Here is a 13,256-nt window from a genome sequence, read left to right on the forward strand (position 1 = left end):
TCACATCAAAGACGAGAGGGGAGGAGAGCGGCGAGCGGAGCGTGACTTCATCAGCATGTGATTGGACATTCAGGAACAGCCTCGACGTTCACGTTACTGATTGCCTAGTCGGCAAAAAGTTTCAAGGGGGCAGCACTTTTCAAGAGTAACTTCAGGATTATAACGCTTGCAACAGGACTTTGGTCGCCATTTATGTGGAAAGTAAGATTTGTTTTGACCTTGAAAGAATTAAGAGTGGGCCAAGGGTTTATGTACAGTTGAAGCCAACTCACTTTGCATGAAAAGAAATCATATTAATCATGACCTTAAACCTAAACCGAACCCCCTTTGGAGGACATTTTACCTCCCGCCTGTCAGACCCTCACTGAGTGGGATTTGAACACATGCTGCTTGCACCAAAGTCCAATAAGTGCACGACAACACTGGGGATGGCCAACCGCATGCGCACTCTGAGTTGCCCCTTGATTTTCCCAAAATATTTTTCCTTTTTTTTTTTTTTTTTTTAAACAAACCAAGAAAAATCTGTTTCAAATGATTTTAAAAAAATCTATGTTAACAAAATGTTTCATGACCTATCTTTGTTGTCACTACTAGTGCTTTAAAACTGGCAATTTAAAAGCAATGTCAAAAAAAAAATGGTTGCCGGTCCGCGACCAGCATTTACTTGTGGCAACTGGTCTGTGACAAAAAAAAAAAAAAAAAAAAAAAGGTTGGGGTCCACTTCGCATATACACTGTATGTCCAAATGAATGAAAAAAAAGCAATATTGACATGGAATTAAGTTATAATTGGTCTTTATGAAAGAAGCAAGAAGTAAACTTGACACCGCCTCTAGCATTCAGCAAATTTGTAACGGTCCATAAGGAAATGCACCTCTTTCAGTCAGAGGCAAGAAAGTTACGGTGTCTTGCAAAGCACTTTCATGACCCCCTAGAACACGAGGGCGTTCATCGGTTCATGGAAAAATTCAGGTGGATGTTCTTTTGTGTGTACTTTAAAACGCTGGCTTCCTGCTTCGGAGTGTGCGTAAGATCAAAAAAGCCAGCGAGAGCGAGAGAGAGCGAGAGAGATAAAGATAGTGGGTGTTTTTTATTAGATGTTGCTCAACGCGATGTTTTATGTATCAATAAAGCGCTTCAAGGCCACAGTGACTTTTCACGCTTGAGAAACACTCATCGGTCTTTAAAATGGCAGTCTGGTGAGGGACGGAATCTGAATGCTGCAGCTCTAATGCTGGCCGCTTGTCACAAATGCGAGCCTCAGCGGCTTCGAGTCAAGAAGTCACCTTTTATGCTATCAACGTTTTCAATCGAGCCGTTTTCTAGCCCGCTGATGCTGTTCAGGACTGCGGGCGGCCGGCCGGGTCACAGCCGACCATGCCTGAGGGCTGAATGATACCCCGCACTGGTCACCAGTCAACACTCACAGATGGGCCAGAGCCACAAACTCTGCCAAACGGATGTTGCACATTCTAAGGGTTTGCCGATGAGAACTTTTAACGCGACGGTGAGAATGGATCTTTGCGTGAAGGACTTTTAAGTGATCTGTCGTCAATTAGTGTCTCTTCTATGTGCATTTGAAAATCTATCATAGTTTCAAGAAATCCACTTTACGAGACAACAAACTTTCCGTTGTGGAGATAAGAAGCTGCTTCCAAGGGAAAAAAAAAAATCTTTTAAAACAAAAAGACAATTATCTGATGTCACAATCCCCGGGATCAAACCACAGCCTGTGACAATAGGGCATTGCAAGAGAGTTCATTGACCGAGCGGTGAGCCACCAGCTCGCCCTGCTGTCAGCATTTTGCTCCATAAACGGCCCTGCAGCCTGCAGTCATCATTCTCGCCAATGATTGGGAGGCGCCAAGTGGTGGACGGTATATAAAGGGTCAGGCGCCTTGGTCTCAACGGTACCTTGCTTTTCCCTCAGCTTGCCTCGCCACCTCCGAACGCAAACCCCACCAAAATGGCCTTCACCGGACGATGGGAAACTGAAACCCAGGAGGGCTACGATGAGTTTTGCAAGCTCCTCGGTAAAGCCGCATTCATGTTCACGCCCGACGGGAAACGTCTGACTCAAAGCGGGGCCGCGACCGGCATTCTGCCTCGCTCTTTCTGCAGGTATCCCCGCCGAAATCATCGAGAAGGGCCGTGACTACAAGCTGATCACAGAGGTGAGCCAGGATGGAAACGACTTCTCCTGGACTCAGATCTATCCCACAAACGCCAAGGTCACCAACAAATTCACCGTCGGCAAGGAATGCGACATGGAGACCATCGGAGGAAAGAAGTTCAAGGTAGGACGCAAACGGCTCGTCTGTTGGTTGCTGGAAGCATTCAATAAGTAACAAGGGGCATGCTCGTCAGGCCACCGTGCACATGGAGGGAGGCAAGCTGAGCGTTACCTTCCCCAACTACCATCACACCTCTGAGATCAGCGGAGGAAAACTCATTGAGGTAACCGCACTCATCTCATTCACGTCATGACATGGCTCGACATCTCTGACCGACAACTTCGTGAGCTCATGCTGTGGCCAGCCAGTTCTTGTTCTCCAGGTCAAGAAGTTCGATGTCTGAATCTTGGCACGGGAAATCTGGAGTTTTCAGTTTCCGCCCTTACGTGGTTTTTCTTCACGTACTCCGGCTTGTCCTTCCATTCCGCAAACCCTGCACTGTCGATTTGGTTCATTGGAGATTGTAAATTTTCTGTCGCTGTGAGCGCGAGAATGAATGATTGTGTACACTTTCCCTGCGATTGGCTGGCATTCGATCGACGATGAATCCTGCCTGTCAAAGTCAGTTGGGATTGGCTCCAAATAGCTCCTGTGTGGAGTTTGCGTGTTCTCCCCACGCCTTTCTCCAGGTACTCCGGTTTCCTCCCACATTTCCAAAAAACATGCACGGCAGGTGAATCGAACGCTCCAAATTGCTCATGGGTGTGAGTGTGAGCGCTGGGATAGGCTCCGGCGTGCCGGCAACCCTCGTGAGGAGAAGCGGATCCGATAACGGCTGGATGGAAGGATGTTTTAAATGTAAAACTGTCTTTCTGGCTAACCTCCTTCCGTTCTCTCTTTCTAGACTTCCACAGCTGGGTCCGTCGTGCTTAAGAGAACCAGCAAGAAGATCTAACTGCATGATGATCTTGAACTGCTTGCGTAGTCACGATGGTGACTTCAGGACCACGTCTATCACAATAAAAGAAGTTTGACATGAGCATCAGCTTGTGTTTTCATTGGTAACGTCTGTGTTAGTCCTCTCATGAAGTGCAAAATCTGCGACTATCTGTTTAATCATCTTTGTTGTCACTACAGGTACTTTAAAAGTGGCAATTTAAAAGCAATGAATAAAAATAAAAAAAAGCCTGCCGGTCCGCATACTGCATGTACTTATCTCAACTGGTCCGTGACACAAAAAAGGTTGGGGACCACTCATGTAGCATATTACTTTCTCAAGGGGGCTAAAACAAATACTTTTTGACTTGGCATTTTTAGTGCAGCTGGACTGACTGACACAATGCGCTGCAAATGAAAGACAGCTACACAGTTAGCACGTAACACAACTCGACATGAACTAAATTGCTAGCAAGCTAACTCTCCGTCCGTTGCTTCCTCTTGTGTCATGATTCGGTTTGGGACCAACAGGTGGCACTGTAGGGCTGCAGCTGCACACCTGTTGGTCATTAGGTAATTAGTGCTTTAAAAGGACTCCCAGCCCGACCACTCATGGTCGGGTCATTGTTGCTCTTTGCTCCTGTCATGTTTGTTTGTTGCTGTTTCTCTGCTGCTGTCAGGTTTATTTTGGTCATGGTTCTGTTTTAGCTTCAGTTATGATTTTTGTTTGCTACTTTGGACTATGTTTGTTTTGGATTTAGTTTTCTCTGTTTTAATACACTTCATCAAGTACAACCTGCTCCTCCCTCCTGCCTGCTTTTTTGGGGTCCACCACCACCTCGCTACGTGACATCTTGTGTCCACTCTTTCTCTGGACTGATTTCTCCCGCTCTATCTCTTTTGCTGTCGAGCCATGTGTGTTTCCCGCTGGCTTCCGGCCAACCAAACAATCAGTTAATTAACCAGCTCGGCTCTGGATCATTGTGGAGGCTCTCAGAGGAGCCCTGGAGAGGCTCTCCTTCTCCCAAGTTCCAAATTTACAGCTTCATTAAGCGGACTGGCGTTAGTAGCAAATCTTAAATACCATTGCCAGACTACAGACGCTTGCGTGCATTTGTGTGTCCGCGCACGCGTGTACGTGTGCATGCATGTGTTGGTTTTGAGAGCTGGCGACTCAATAGTTCCCTGATGAAAACAAAATATCTGGGGGGCGTTTCTGCCTTTGAGATGTCGACTGCTTTGGTGTAATAATGAGGCGCTCTCTCTTGCCGTCACATTTGCAATCAAGATCCGACACACTCCTGGAAAAGTAGGGTTGGAAGGCAACAAGCAAGGTATCATTTGAGCATGTTTGTGTAGCTGGCGCAATCATTTGGCAATATTGCTTCCTTTGTCCTCGCGGACAAACAGGCCTAATTGGCTATTTCTCAGTCTACTGTTGATGATTGGCCATTCTGCACTTTTCTGATTGGTCTCCATTTTCGACTGCCACAAGTGGAGAGAAAAATGGCTTGTTCACATCCCCCACACAGTTCTGTTTTTTTTTTTAGCAAGGACTTCAAGCTGAGAGTTTTGGGTCCACAAAAAAGCCAAATCAAATAAAAAGACAAAAATAGGATCGTGAAAAACATTTGAAAGCGTTTTGCGACTTCAATGTTTTGGGAACAATATGGGTCAGACCTGATTACTGCTCCAACATGACTGTGTTCCAGTGGACACAGAAAGGTCAATCAAGTCGTCATTGGTGTGGAAGAATTTGAATCCTTGCAGCGCATCAAACACCTTTGTGGTGAGCTGCAACAGATATTATTAGGCAGCCCCACTCATCATCATCTGATATCGCCGACCTCACTGGGTCAGGTGAAAGATTTTCACAGAAAAAAAATCTAAAATGTTGTACAAATTCATCCCAGAGTCGGATCCACTTTAAAGCGAGACTATATTCTTACCTCATCACAGTATTTGGTTCTCAAATAAGGCGTCCCACAACTATTTTCCATATCGTGTGTTTGCACTGCCATTCACTGTTCAAGGAAAATGTTTTTTTTTTTTTTTTTTGGTCACGCTCCAATGATGTCGCCACCATCCCTGGGAACATCAACTTCCACTTACTCCACTAGAAACTGTTGTTTAACAAAAAACATGCTCTGAATTGAAATTCTTCTTCTTCTTCTCCTTTCGGCACGTCCCTCTTCAGGGGTCGCCACAGCGAGTCAGTAATGTCCATCCGCCCCTGTAAACCGTCCTACCAACTCGCATGGTCGTCTTGGCAAAAGTTTTACGCCGGATGCCATTCCTGATGCAACCCTCCCCATTTCTCCGGGCTTGGGACCGGCACTGGGGAACAGTGCACCCCCAGGGGAGGGCACTGCCCCCCAGCGGCTGGGTTTGCTCTGAATTTAAATTATTTGCATGAAATCACTGTCCAGCCAATCTATTATTTCTTACTTTGGGTGCAGTCATTGGCACCTTCAAGGTCATCGCGAGCAATACAAAATATTCCTGCTTTAATTATGTGTCATACTCCTGGGAAATCAGCTACTTGCAAAACAATTTTACAATTCGGGATCCGGTCAAAGATCTGTTTTTGCACCACTTCTTGGTGACATTTCGACTTCAGCTCACACGGCCGTGACTCCAGTCCTTCATAAAGCGTATGTGGAATGTATTCTGTGCCAGATAAGAAGAGCTAAATGTGTCATTCTTACAGAATGTGCCATGTGTTTACTGGTCAGTGATAATCATTAGTTCTGAGTTCCGATCCAACCACCACGCAGATATCGATAGCACAAAGACATACGGTAAATCCTGAGAGGGGATTTCTTTTCCATGCATCCTGTCATCTCTGTTACTGAAAATTGATCTCAGCGTGCCATCTTGAAAGATGTGTCACTTGCTAAATTGCATCTCAAGGTGAAATGAGGCTTGCCTGAGGGCTTATGACCGAGCATGCATGCTGCAGGTGTCTCCATTGCGAAATTGCTTGCACTATCTTTGACAGATAACATAATTCCATGTGATGTCGACCGAAGTTGAATTTATGAGTGAGGGCCATGACATCACATGTGTCTGACGCAGTTCATTCAGTTGCAAGAAATACTGTTCCGGAAGGAACGCAATACTGGACGACAGTAATAAATACAACGCCATGAAATCAGCAGAATAGCAGAACAGATACATGTAAAAGTATACAATACAATCTTCTTCACACTTAGAGCTTCACCATTTTTTCTATTTAGTTATTAAGAGCATCATGTCTCGTCTGAAGAGATTAAAAAAAAATCGGATCGCAAAACTTCCATCCATTATTTAAGGATGACGAAGGATCGTCGTGCCCTGAATAATCTGCAAATTTAATGAAGTTCTTGAGCTCGCCCCCCTGTGAGATTGTGACCTAAACCACTGCATGGCTTTCTTGTCAACCAGCAAGCCCGCTCGTCATCTATTCATCCGTCCTCGGAAGCTGACTGCCTTTTGCCCTTTAGCCCGGGACCGGGCCTCGCTCTGGGGGACAGTTGCCGGCTTTGTCCTCACCTCATGTCTCACATTCCCCAGACTTGCCCTGGTTCCTTTGCATGCCTGCTCTGTGGGCAAGCGGTCCAGCGCGTATCCATCCAGACAGCCAATCCTACATCCATCCATCCATTCATTCAAAGCCGAGAACAAGGCCTCTCTCTGGGGGACAGTAGTCAACATTGTCCCCACTCTTCATGCCTCACATTCTCGAGGGCACGATCTCCAGGGTACCCCGCTTTCAAGCTAGTGAGGAGGAACACGGGCCGTACACATACCGCATGCCTCGACCCGATCATCGTCATGGACAAAACCAAAGAATGCTGCAACAAAGTCTCCATGGGTTCTTTATTTTTCTGAGGATGTTTTCTCTCTCATCAGAAGTCTTTAGTGACAGCCTTTCCTGTGCTATTTTTGGAGCTCTTCAGACAACGGGCAGTCCTCTCATTTCCTGATGCCACCCAAATTTCCAGACGATGTGAAAACCGATGACCAACGGCAGTTACATTCACACCAAAATGGACATTGAGGTTTGGTTGGCCATTGACCCCCTTTTTGCTGTTGTCGTCGCCGTTGCTGTCGTAAGCACGATGCCACGTCATAGTGGCTTCACACGATGCAACTTGCCAATTAATGGCACAGGGCTGTGTTAGCACCATGTCAAAACGACAAATACAAACAACGGAATCCATTCTCCGTCGTAACTAACGGTACTTTTAAAGGTGCGTTAGATTTTCTTCCGATTCTAATCGCAACGTTCAGTAGTAAGTGAGGTGCCAGCAGTGAAAGTTCCACCAAATACAAGCATACCTTATATGCGCCACTACTGCAACCGGTAACCCCAATAAAAAGGTGCCAAAAAGTAGTGCGGCGTGGTTCCGACACTAGTGGAGTGATATTGAAGAGCTATGCAGTTCGAGTCGATTTTAAGTATCTTAACACCCATTTTATCTTTATATCTTCCAAGCCGTTCATCTGATCTGAGAATGGCCCTCGGACCAGTGCCGCCCACCGCCATCAGTCGTTTTATTTACTTGCTCGACCTAAACTACAAAAAGCTGATCCTGCAGCAAAGGCCGTCTGTAGCGACAGCACAGCGCTATTCAGGGTGGAGGCGTAGGCCGTAATTAAAGATGGCGGCCTTGCCATCACACAATAGCTCTGCACAGAGAGAGCTTTCATTGCATGTATTTTTCTTAACGGGAGAGTGGGTAGTCTACCCTCTGTGAGCATTTAATTGCTTTAACAGCTGGAAAGAAGAAATGGAGGTGGGGAGGGCAGGGAAACACGGACAAGGGAGAGAAAAGTCAGTCATCGGGGGTTTTGAATTTGTCGGGTGGGTCTGATGTTGGTCTGACTGACTTTAAATGAGGTGCAAATGAATCATTTGCAGCCTTGTCCCCTCCAATCAACAGATTGGATCACGTATTTTTGTACTGCGTGTGTTGGAGGCGCCTGCGCCAACATTTGACAGGCGTGGGATTCTTGGCAGGTAGAATGTAGCCTGCAGCATCATGGATGGTGTTATTATTTTGGAACATGTGATGGCAGTAGGAAGAGACAGGAGACACGTTTATTTGTTCCCGTAATTCTCAAAACATCCTCCTCCTCCTCCTGCCCCTCTTGAAGATATTTTTAGTGTCACACGTTTGTGTGCTTGGGTGAATGTGAGCACTGACAAGTGGCTTTGTCTGGCCACTGCAACGAAATGAAAATTGGAGCAGGGCCTTGGGGCGAGGTGAGGTCATGATGTTCCTCCGGAGGTTTCAGCTAATGGAGATCCACTGTTGGGATGAAGGGCCGGCACTTGGGGGCGGGGTTAGCATGACAAATGGAATCCATTGCACAATGGACGTGGCTGAAATTGTCATTTTAAATGCATGTGGATTCCATGTGTCTGCCATGTCGTAAAGGCTTTTAATTCAATCTCTTCTTCGCCAAATCTGTTATTGGCACAATGAATGGCTATTTCTTTGGTGTGAGAGACCGGTGTGTGGCACGTACCAGTTTGATTTCTAAAATTCTGGGGAAAGTCCACACACAGTTCAAATCTTTCTTGGATGACCATAAAGTCATGGAGGTTTTCCAGTCCGGTTTTAAGGTGACGCATAGCACTGAGTCTGCCTTCTGACGAGTTTTTAACCCAATACCAAAAATGGGTTTCCGTGTTTTGTAAGAATCCCGGCATTCAACCCCGGGCACGTCTTGATGTATTTTTATTTTTTTGCTTTCTGTTTCCTTTTCCAGCACTGTCGCCCGTGCTAACATGGCCACCATGTATGTCCATGAATTGTCTTTGATGTGAAAGTTGCACATGCCAACATGACCGCCACGTCGGCACTTCTGCTCGACTGCTCTAGTCTACTGTACATCTGTGACAACAGCGTCACACCCTGGCAAAACAAGGATCAGTCTCTGTTGATTGCGCGACAATGCCAGTAAACAACTCGCGGACTTCGATAACTACTGTAAGAAGGGACATTTTTAGTGAACTGCACATTATTCTGTTTCCATGCAGTCCGTTGGTTCCGGGCCCTTGTAATGGAGGTTCCCACTCTGTACCAAATGCGTTTAATTTCACTGCTTGTCAGATTCCATTTACCACATGGCCAAACAGTGAAAATGCATTTCATGGCTTTGATCAGTTCATTACTGTCTTTGTATATGAGTTCATTTGTCTGGCATCAGAAACTCCATTATGATGCCATGGAGGGAGAGTGAGCAAGTCTGCAGACTGTGAGGCAAAAACTTGCCGTCGTTTCATAATTATCATCAAAATCATCTGCACTCTACATTTCTTCTACAAGTTTGCCTCTAAACTTTGACTGTTGATTTGGATATAAATCGCCTTCTGATTCTATAATAACGTATCGATCAATGCTGTCGTTGTAGTACATTCTACTCTAAACACACTGTTTTTCATCCCAATTTTAAGAAAATGACATTTGATAATAATACATTTTACCCAAGGAAATAAAAGCAGAGTGAAATTTACTTGGGAGGAAAAAAAAAAGACTCAAGAATCCGATCACATTATAGGAGCTCCAAAATGTATTAAGATCCGCAAGAGCGGAAGTTTCCCAGCCAGCGTTTGACACGAAGGCATTTGTTCGCAATTTACGGGGAATACCCCTGCAGACTTATTTGTGGACACCGCTGAATAAGTGAGCTCGCACCTCCCTCGCAGCACTCGGCATTTGTTTTGCAGCTCTTTCTCTTGTTGGGGTTCCCACTGGGGGCTGAGCTGAGAGTCTCCACAAAGCCCTGAGACCCCGAGTGAAGAAGAAAAGGCTACCAAAAGAGAAAAGTAGACAGAGAAAGGGAAGAGAAAAATATAGGGTGAAGGGTCACGGCGGAGTGAAAAAGAGAGAAGTGAGCAGTGAAGGATGGTCACTGAGGGCTGTTACACAAAGAGGGAAGCGTGAAGAAGAGTGAAAATAGTGGGGGATAACGGAGATGGGGGACTCGAGTCGAGAGATGCTTCAATCGATCGCTGGCCGATCGGTCGATATGCGTGAAAATGTGCGTGATCGGTGATTGACATATTTCTGCCTCCGGGTTTCTTTTCTAGCGGCACGGTGGAAAACTCGTTAGCACGTCCGCCTCGCCGTGCAGAGGTGCAGGGTTCGATTCCGGCTTGTGTGGGTTTCCCCCTCGGGTACTGCGGTTTCCTCCCACATTCCCAAAACATACACAGCAGGTTAACCTAATACTCTAAATTGTCCCGAGGTATGATTGCGAGCGCGGATGGATGGTCGTCTATGTGTGCCCTGCTATCGGCTGGCGACCGGTTCAAGGTGCACGCCGCCTACTGGCCGAAGACAGCTGGGATAGGCTCCAGCACCCCCCGCCACCCTTGTGAGGATAAAGCGGATCGAAAATGGATGGATGGCTGAGTTTTGCGTGAACAAATACGATGATCTTGAAGTCGCCTTTTAAAACTGGACAAATATGATGAAAGTAGGCATCTTCCTCACCGAAATTATCATCTGGCACCTGACTGGTGACGAAACAAGGGTTGGCAATTTGGAAACACAAAGCATCAAAAAAGGGCACAATATGTGTTCAATTGGCAATAAATGCGTCGGAGTCTCTTTGGCAGTGTGAGCTCTTCACACAGGGGTATCTCTGTCCAACTCCTCCCTGCACAGCACGATGCGATGACAGGCATTACATACGATTATCTCCCCCTTTTTTGCTTTGATGTTGGAACTACAACAGCGAGTGAGGTCAAAGAGAAAGGGATGGACATACTTGTGCAATGTTGCAATGAAGAAAGACGAGGGAGTGACTCCAAAAGTAAGACAGAGCGATTGCCTCTTGACTTGGTGAGAAAGAGATACATCATTATATCATTGTAAAAATCCCAGAAAGATAGGGTGTAATGGGGGCTTTCCTCTCCCCCACGGCTGCTTTTGTAATTTATCCCCCTCTTCTTCCATCCTCCTATCACTCGCTTTCACCCAGTTACCCATCAATCTTTTTCCAATTACCTGCTCTGTCTATCCACAAATCCATCATAATCATTTCCATGGTAACGGATTGCATCCTCCATTGGCTTTGGCCTATTGTTCAATATAATTGCATGCCCAAAAGCTGCCTTTTAACGGAGGCAAAGTGTGGCACAGAGGGAGAGCGATCAGGATTGTGTCTGGGTGCTGAGAGTTTAAATGTCTCGCACATATTTTTAGGCGTGTCGATGTCAGAAGAGCGATGTCAGAAGAGCGTGAAAACCATGAAAAGACAACACTAACCAAATTTTTGCTCACCTTGCCGTGGCAATGTTAGCCGACCTGCCTTGTATATCTGATGCCATAACCATAGCCCGCTCAGGGGTCTTGACCTCTGTAATAATTTTCCCTCTCTGAGCAGTCTTTACATGCGCAAGTGGACAGACATATGTGTGATGGGACAAACATGATGTTGTCCGTATATCACCCTAAACATATTCAAGTGAGCAAGCATTTTGCCCTGCTCAGCTGTTGCAGCTCAAGGCCAAGGAAGGCGTTGTCGCAGTGGCTTTGAAGGAGAATAAGTTAAGATGGGTCTCTGACACATTGGCAAATTTGAGTTTGTTTTTCCCAGTAAAATTAAATGTCAAAGCATTTCAACACCAGGTGACGCATTCGGCGCAGTCAGTTGATTGTACCGAGCCAAAGCCACTTCTGGTGATCACTCGTCGACTCCATAGGGAGCCCATCACCAGCAATGTCAAAGAAAAGACGACAGCGATGGCCCAGAAAATCCACGCAAGCACGGACAGGGAGAGCATGCAAACTCCACACAGAAAGGCCAGGGCCTGATTCGAACACACGACCTCTGCAGTGAGAGGCGGATGTGCCAACCAGTCGACCGCCATGCCGCCACAAATCGAAACACGGGAAATCCCCTAAAAGTGCTTCAAATGAATGTGCATTTACTGACCAAGTAATTGTATGTTCGTGTGATAGTGTGACTTGAATTAGCAAAACAGTAACATTGTTATTCACAAGGAGAATTTAGGTTCTTTTTTTCAATCTCTCTTCATTTAAAACACACGTGTAATAAATAAGGTGAGATTAAGTGTGGGAAAATATTTTGGGGGAAAAAGAGAAAACATCGTTTTTAAAAAGCTCTTGCCACCATTGTCTTCTTTATTCCACCAACTCAACAGCGTCAAGGCATGTAGATACATGGCACAAGGTCAACAAAACGGGAAATTGAGGAAATTCGACTGTAAAAAAAATTACAAGAGGGGTTTTATTTTACAGGTTTCATGATGACAAAGATCTGTGTCAATCACTTAAATGAAGTCTGTCAAATCGTTCTGCAAACCAAATGCACACATTGTGGTGAGCCTTTGGACGTCATTTTTTTAAATTGTATTTTACTTTGAAAGGGCGAACGGGACGTGTAGTCTGCACACCGTGGAACTGCTTTGTGTGTGCGTGCGCGCGCGTGTGTGGTCGGCTTCCGGCTGCGACTCAGCTTCGGTGAGCCGTGGGTCTGGTCAGTGTCGATCGACTCGCTATGGCGGAAGGACGAAGGGACCATCCACCCCATCCTCTCCTGACTCTACCACCGGTTAGTAAGCGACCCTGCCTGCGCCCTGCTCCCCGAGGTCCCGGTCCTGGGCCCGGACACGGACACGGAAGCGGCTTAACCAGCTCTCGACATCGCTCCCCGGAGTCCCTCCTGGACTGTGCCGCGAAGGCAGTAGCGGAAAAGTGGGCCTTCGAAAGAGTAGAGGAGCGTTTTGAGCGGATCCCAGAACCCGTTCAGCGTCGGATCGTCTACTGGTCTTTTCCCCGAAACGAGAAGGAGATATGCATGTACTCTTCGTTTCAGTGCCGAGTAGCCGGCGAAGAGGGTCCGTCTACAGCTCCCAACGGGGCAGCGGGTGCCGGGTCCGGATCTCCAACTACCGCTGGTGGCGGAGGAACCGTCACTGGTACGACGACAGTCGGAACAAGCGGAGCAGTGGGAACGGGAGATGCACTGCCTTTCCGCCGCGGTATCCGGTTGCTCGAGACCGGCTGCGTGGAAAACGTCTTGCAAGTCGGTAAGTGGTAAGATTCTCCGTAAAGTAACGCTCAACCGCTTGGCTCAGTGGACCGTTGTCGAGCGTCCCGACAGAATCCTTTCCGGACGCGCA

The 13,256-nt window shown here is 46.7% G+C and overlaps 2 protein-coding genes across 3 annotated transcripts in view; both read left to right on the forward strand.

Annotated features, from left to right (window-relative positions):
• Positions 1-1,929: 1,929 nt before the first annotated feature.
• LOC109515527 (gastrotropin-like) lies at positions 1,930-3,210 on the forward strand. The gene is made up of 4 exons (XM_019869375.1): positions 1,930-2,032; positions 2,121-2,296; positions 2,367-2,456; positions 3,078-3,210. Exons 1-4 carry the CDS (start codon positions 1,966-1,968, stop codon positions 3,126-3,128), a joined length of 384 nt encoding a protein of 127 aa, XP_019724934.1. The 5' UTR covers positions 1,930-1,965; the 3' UTR covers positions 3,129-3,210.
• A 9,305-nt stretch (positions 3,211-12,515) lies between these two features.
• zswim5 (zinc finger, SWIM-type containing 5) overlaps positions 12,516-13,256 on the forward strand; it is a 31,212-nt gene continuing 30,471 nt past the window's right edge. Inside the window, exon 1 of one of the 2 annotated variants that reach the window (XM_019869354.1) lies at positions 12,516-13,163. In XM_019869354.1, coding sequence (XP_019724913.1) covers positions 12,632-13,163 — 532 coding nt within the window. In that variant the 5' untranslated portion in view covers positions 12,516-12,631. The remainder of the gene's footprint in view (positions 13,164-13,256) is intronic. The other variant, XM_019869355.1, reaches the window with a different exon arrangement.

Source organism: Hippocampus comes, unplaced genomic scaffold, assembly GCF_001891065.2.
Source record: "Hippocampus comes isolate QL1 unplaced genomic scaffold, H_comes_QL1_v1.1 scaffold117, whole genome shotgun sequence".
Taxonomy (NCBI): Eukaryota; Metazoa; Chordata; class Actinopteri; order Syngnathiformes; family Syngnathidae; genus Hippocampus; species Hippocampus comes.

What these genes read in the sequence shown, in the direction of transcription:
- LOC109515527 (XM_019869375.1), top strand. Translation starts at nt 1,966, where the DNA reads ATGGCCTTCACCGGACGATGGGAAACTGAAACCCAGGAGGGCTACGAT. An exon ending in TCGGAGGAAAGAAGTTCAAG is followed by an intron (nt 2,297 to 2,366) that starts GTAGGACGCAAA and finishes CATGCTCGTCAG; the next exon opens with GCCACCGTGCACATGGAGGG. An exon ending in GCGGAGGAAAACTCATTGAG is followed by an intron (nt 2,457 to 3,077) that starts GTAACCGCACTC and finishes CTCTCTTTCTAG; the next exon opens with ACTTCCACAGCTGGGTCCGT.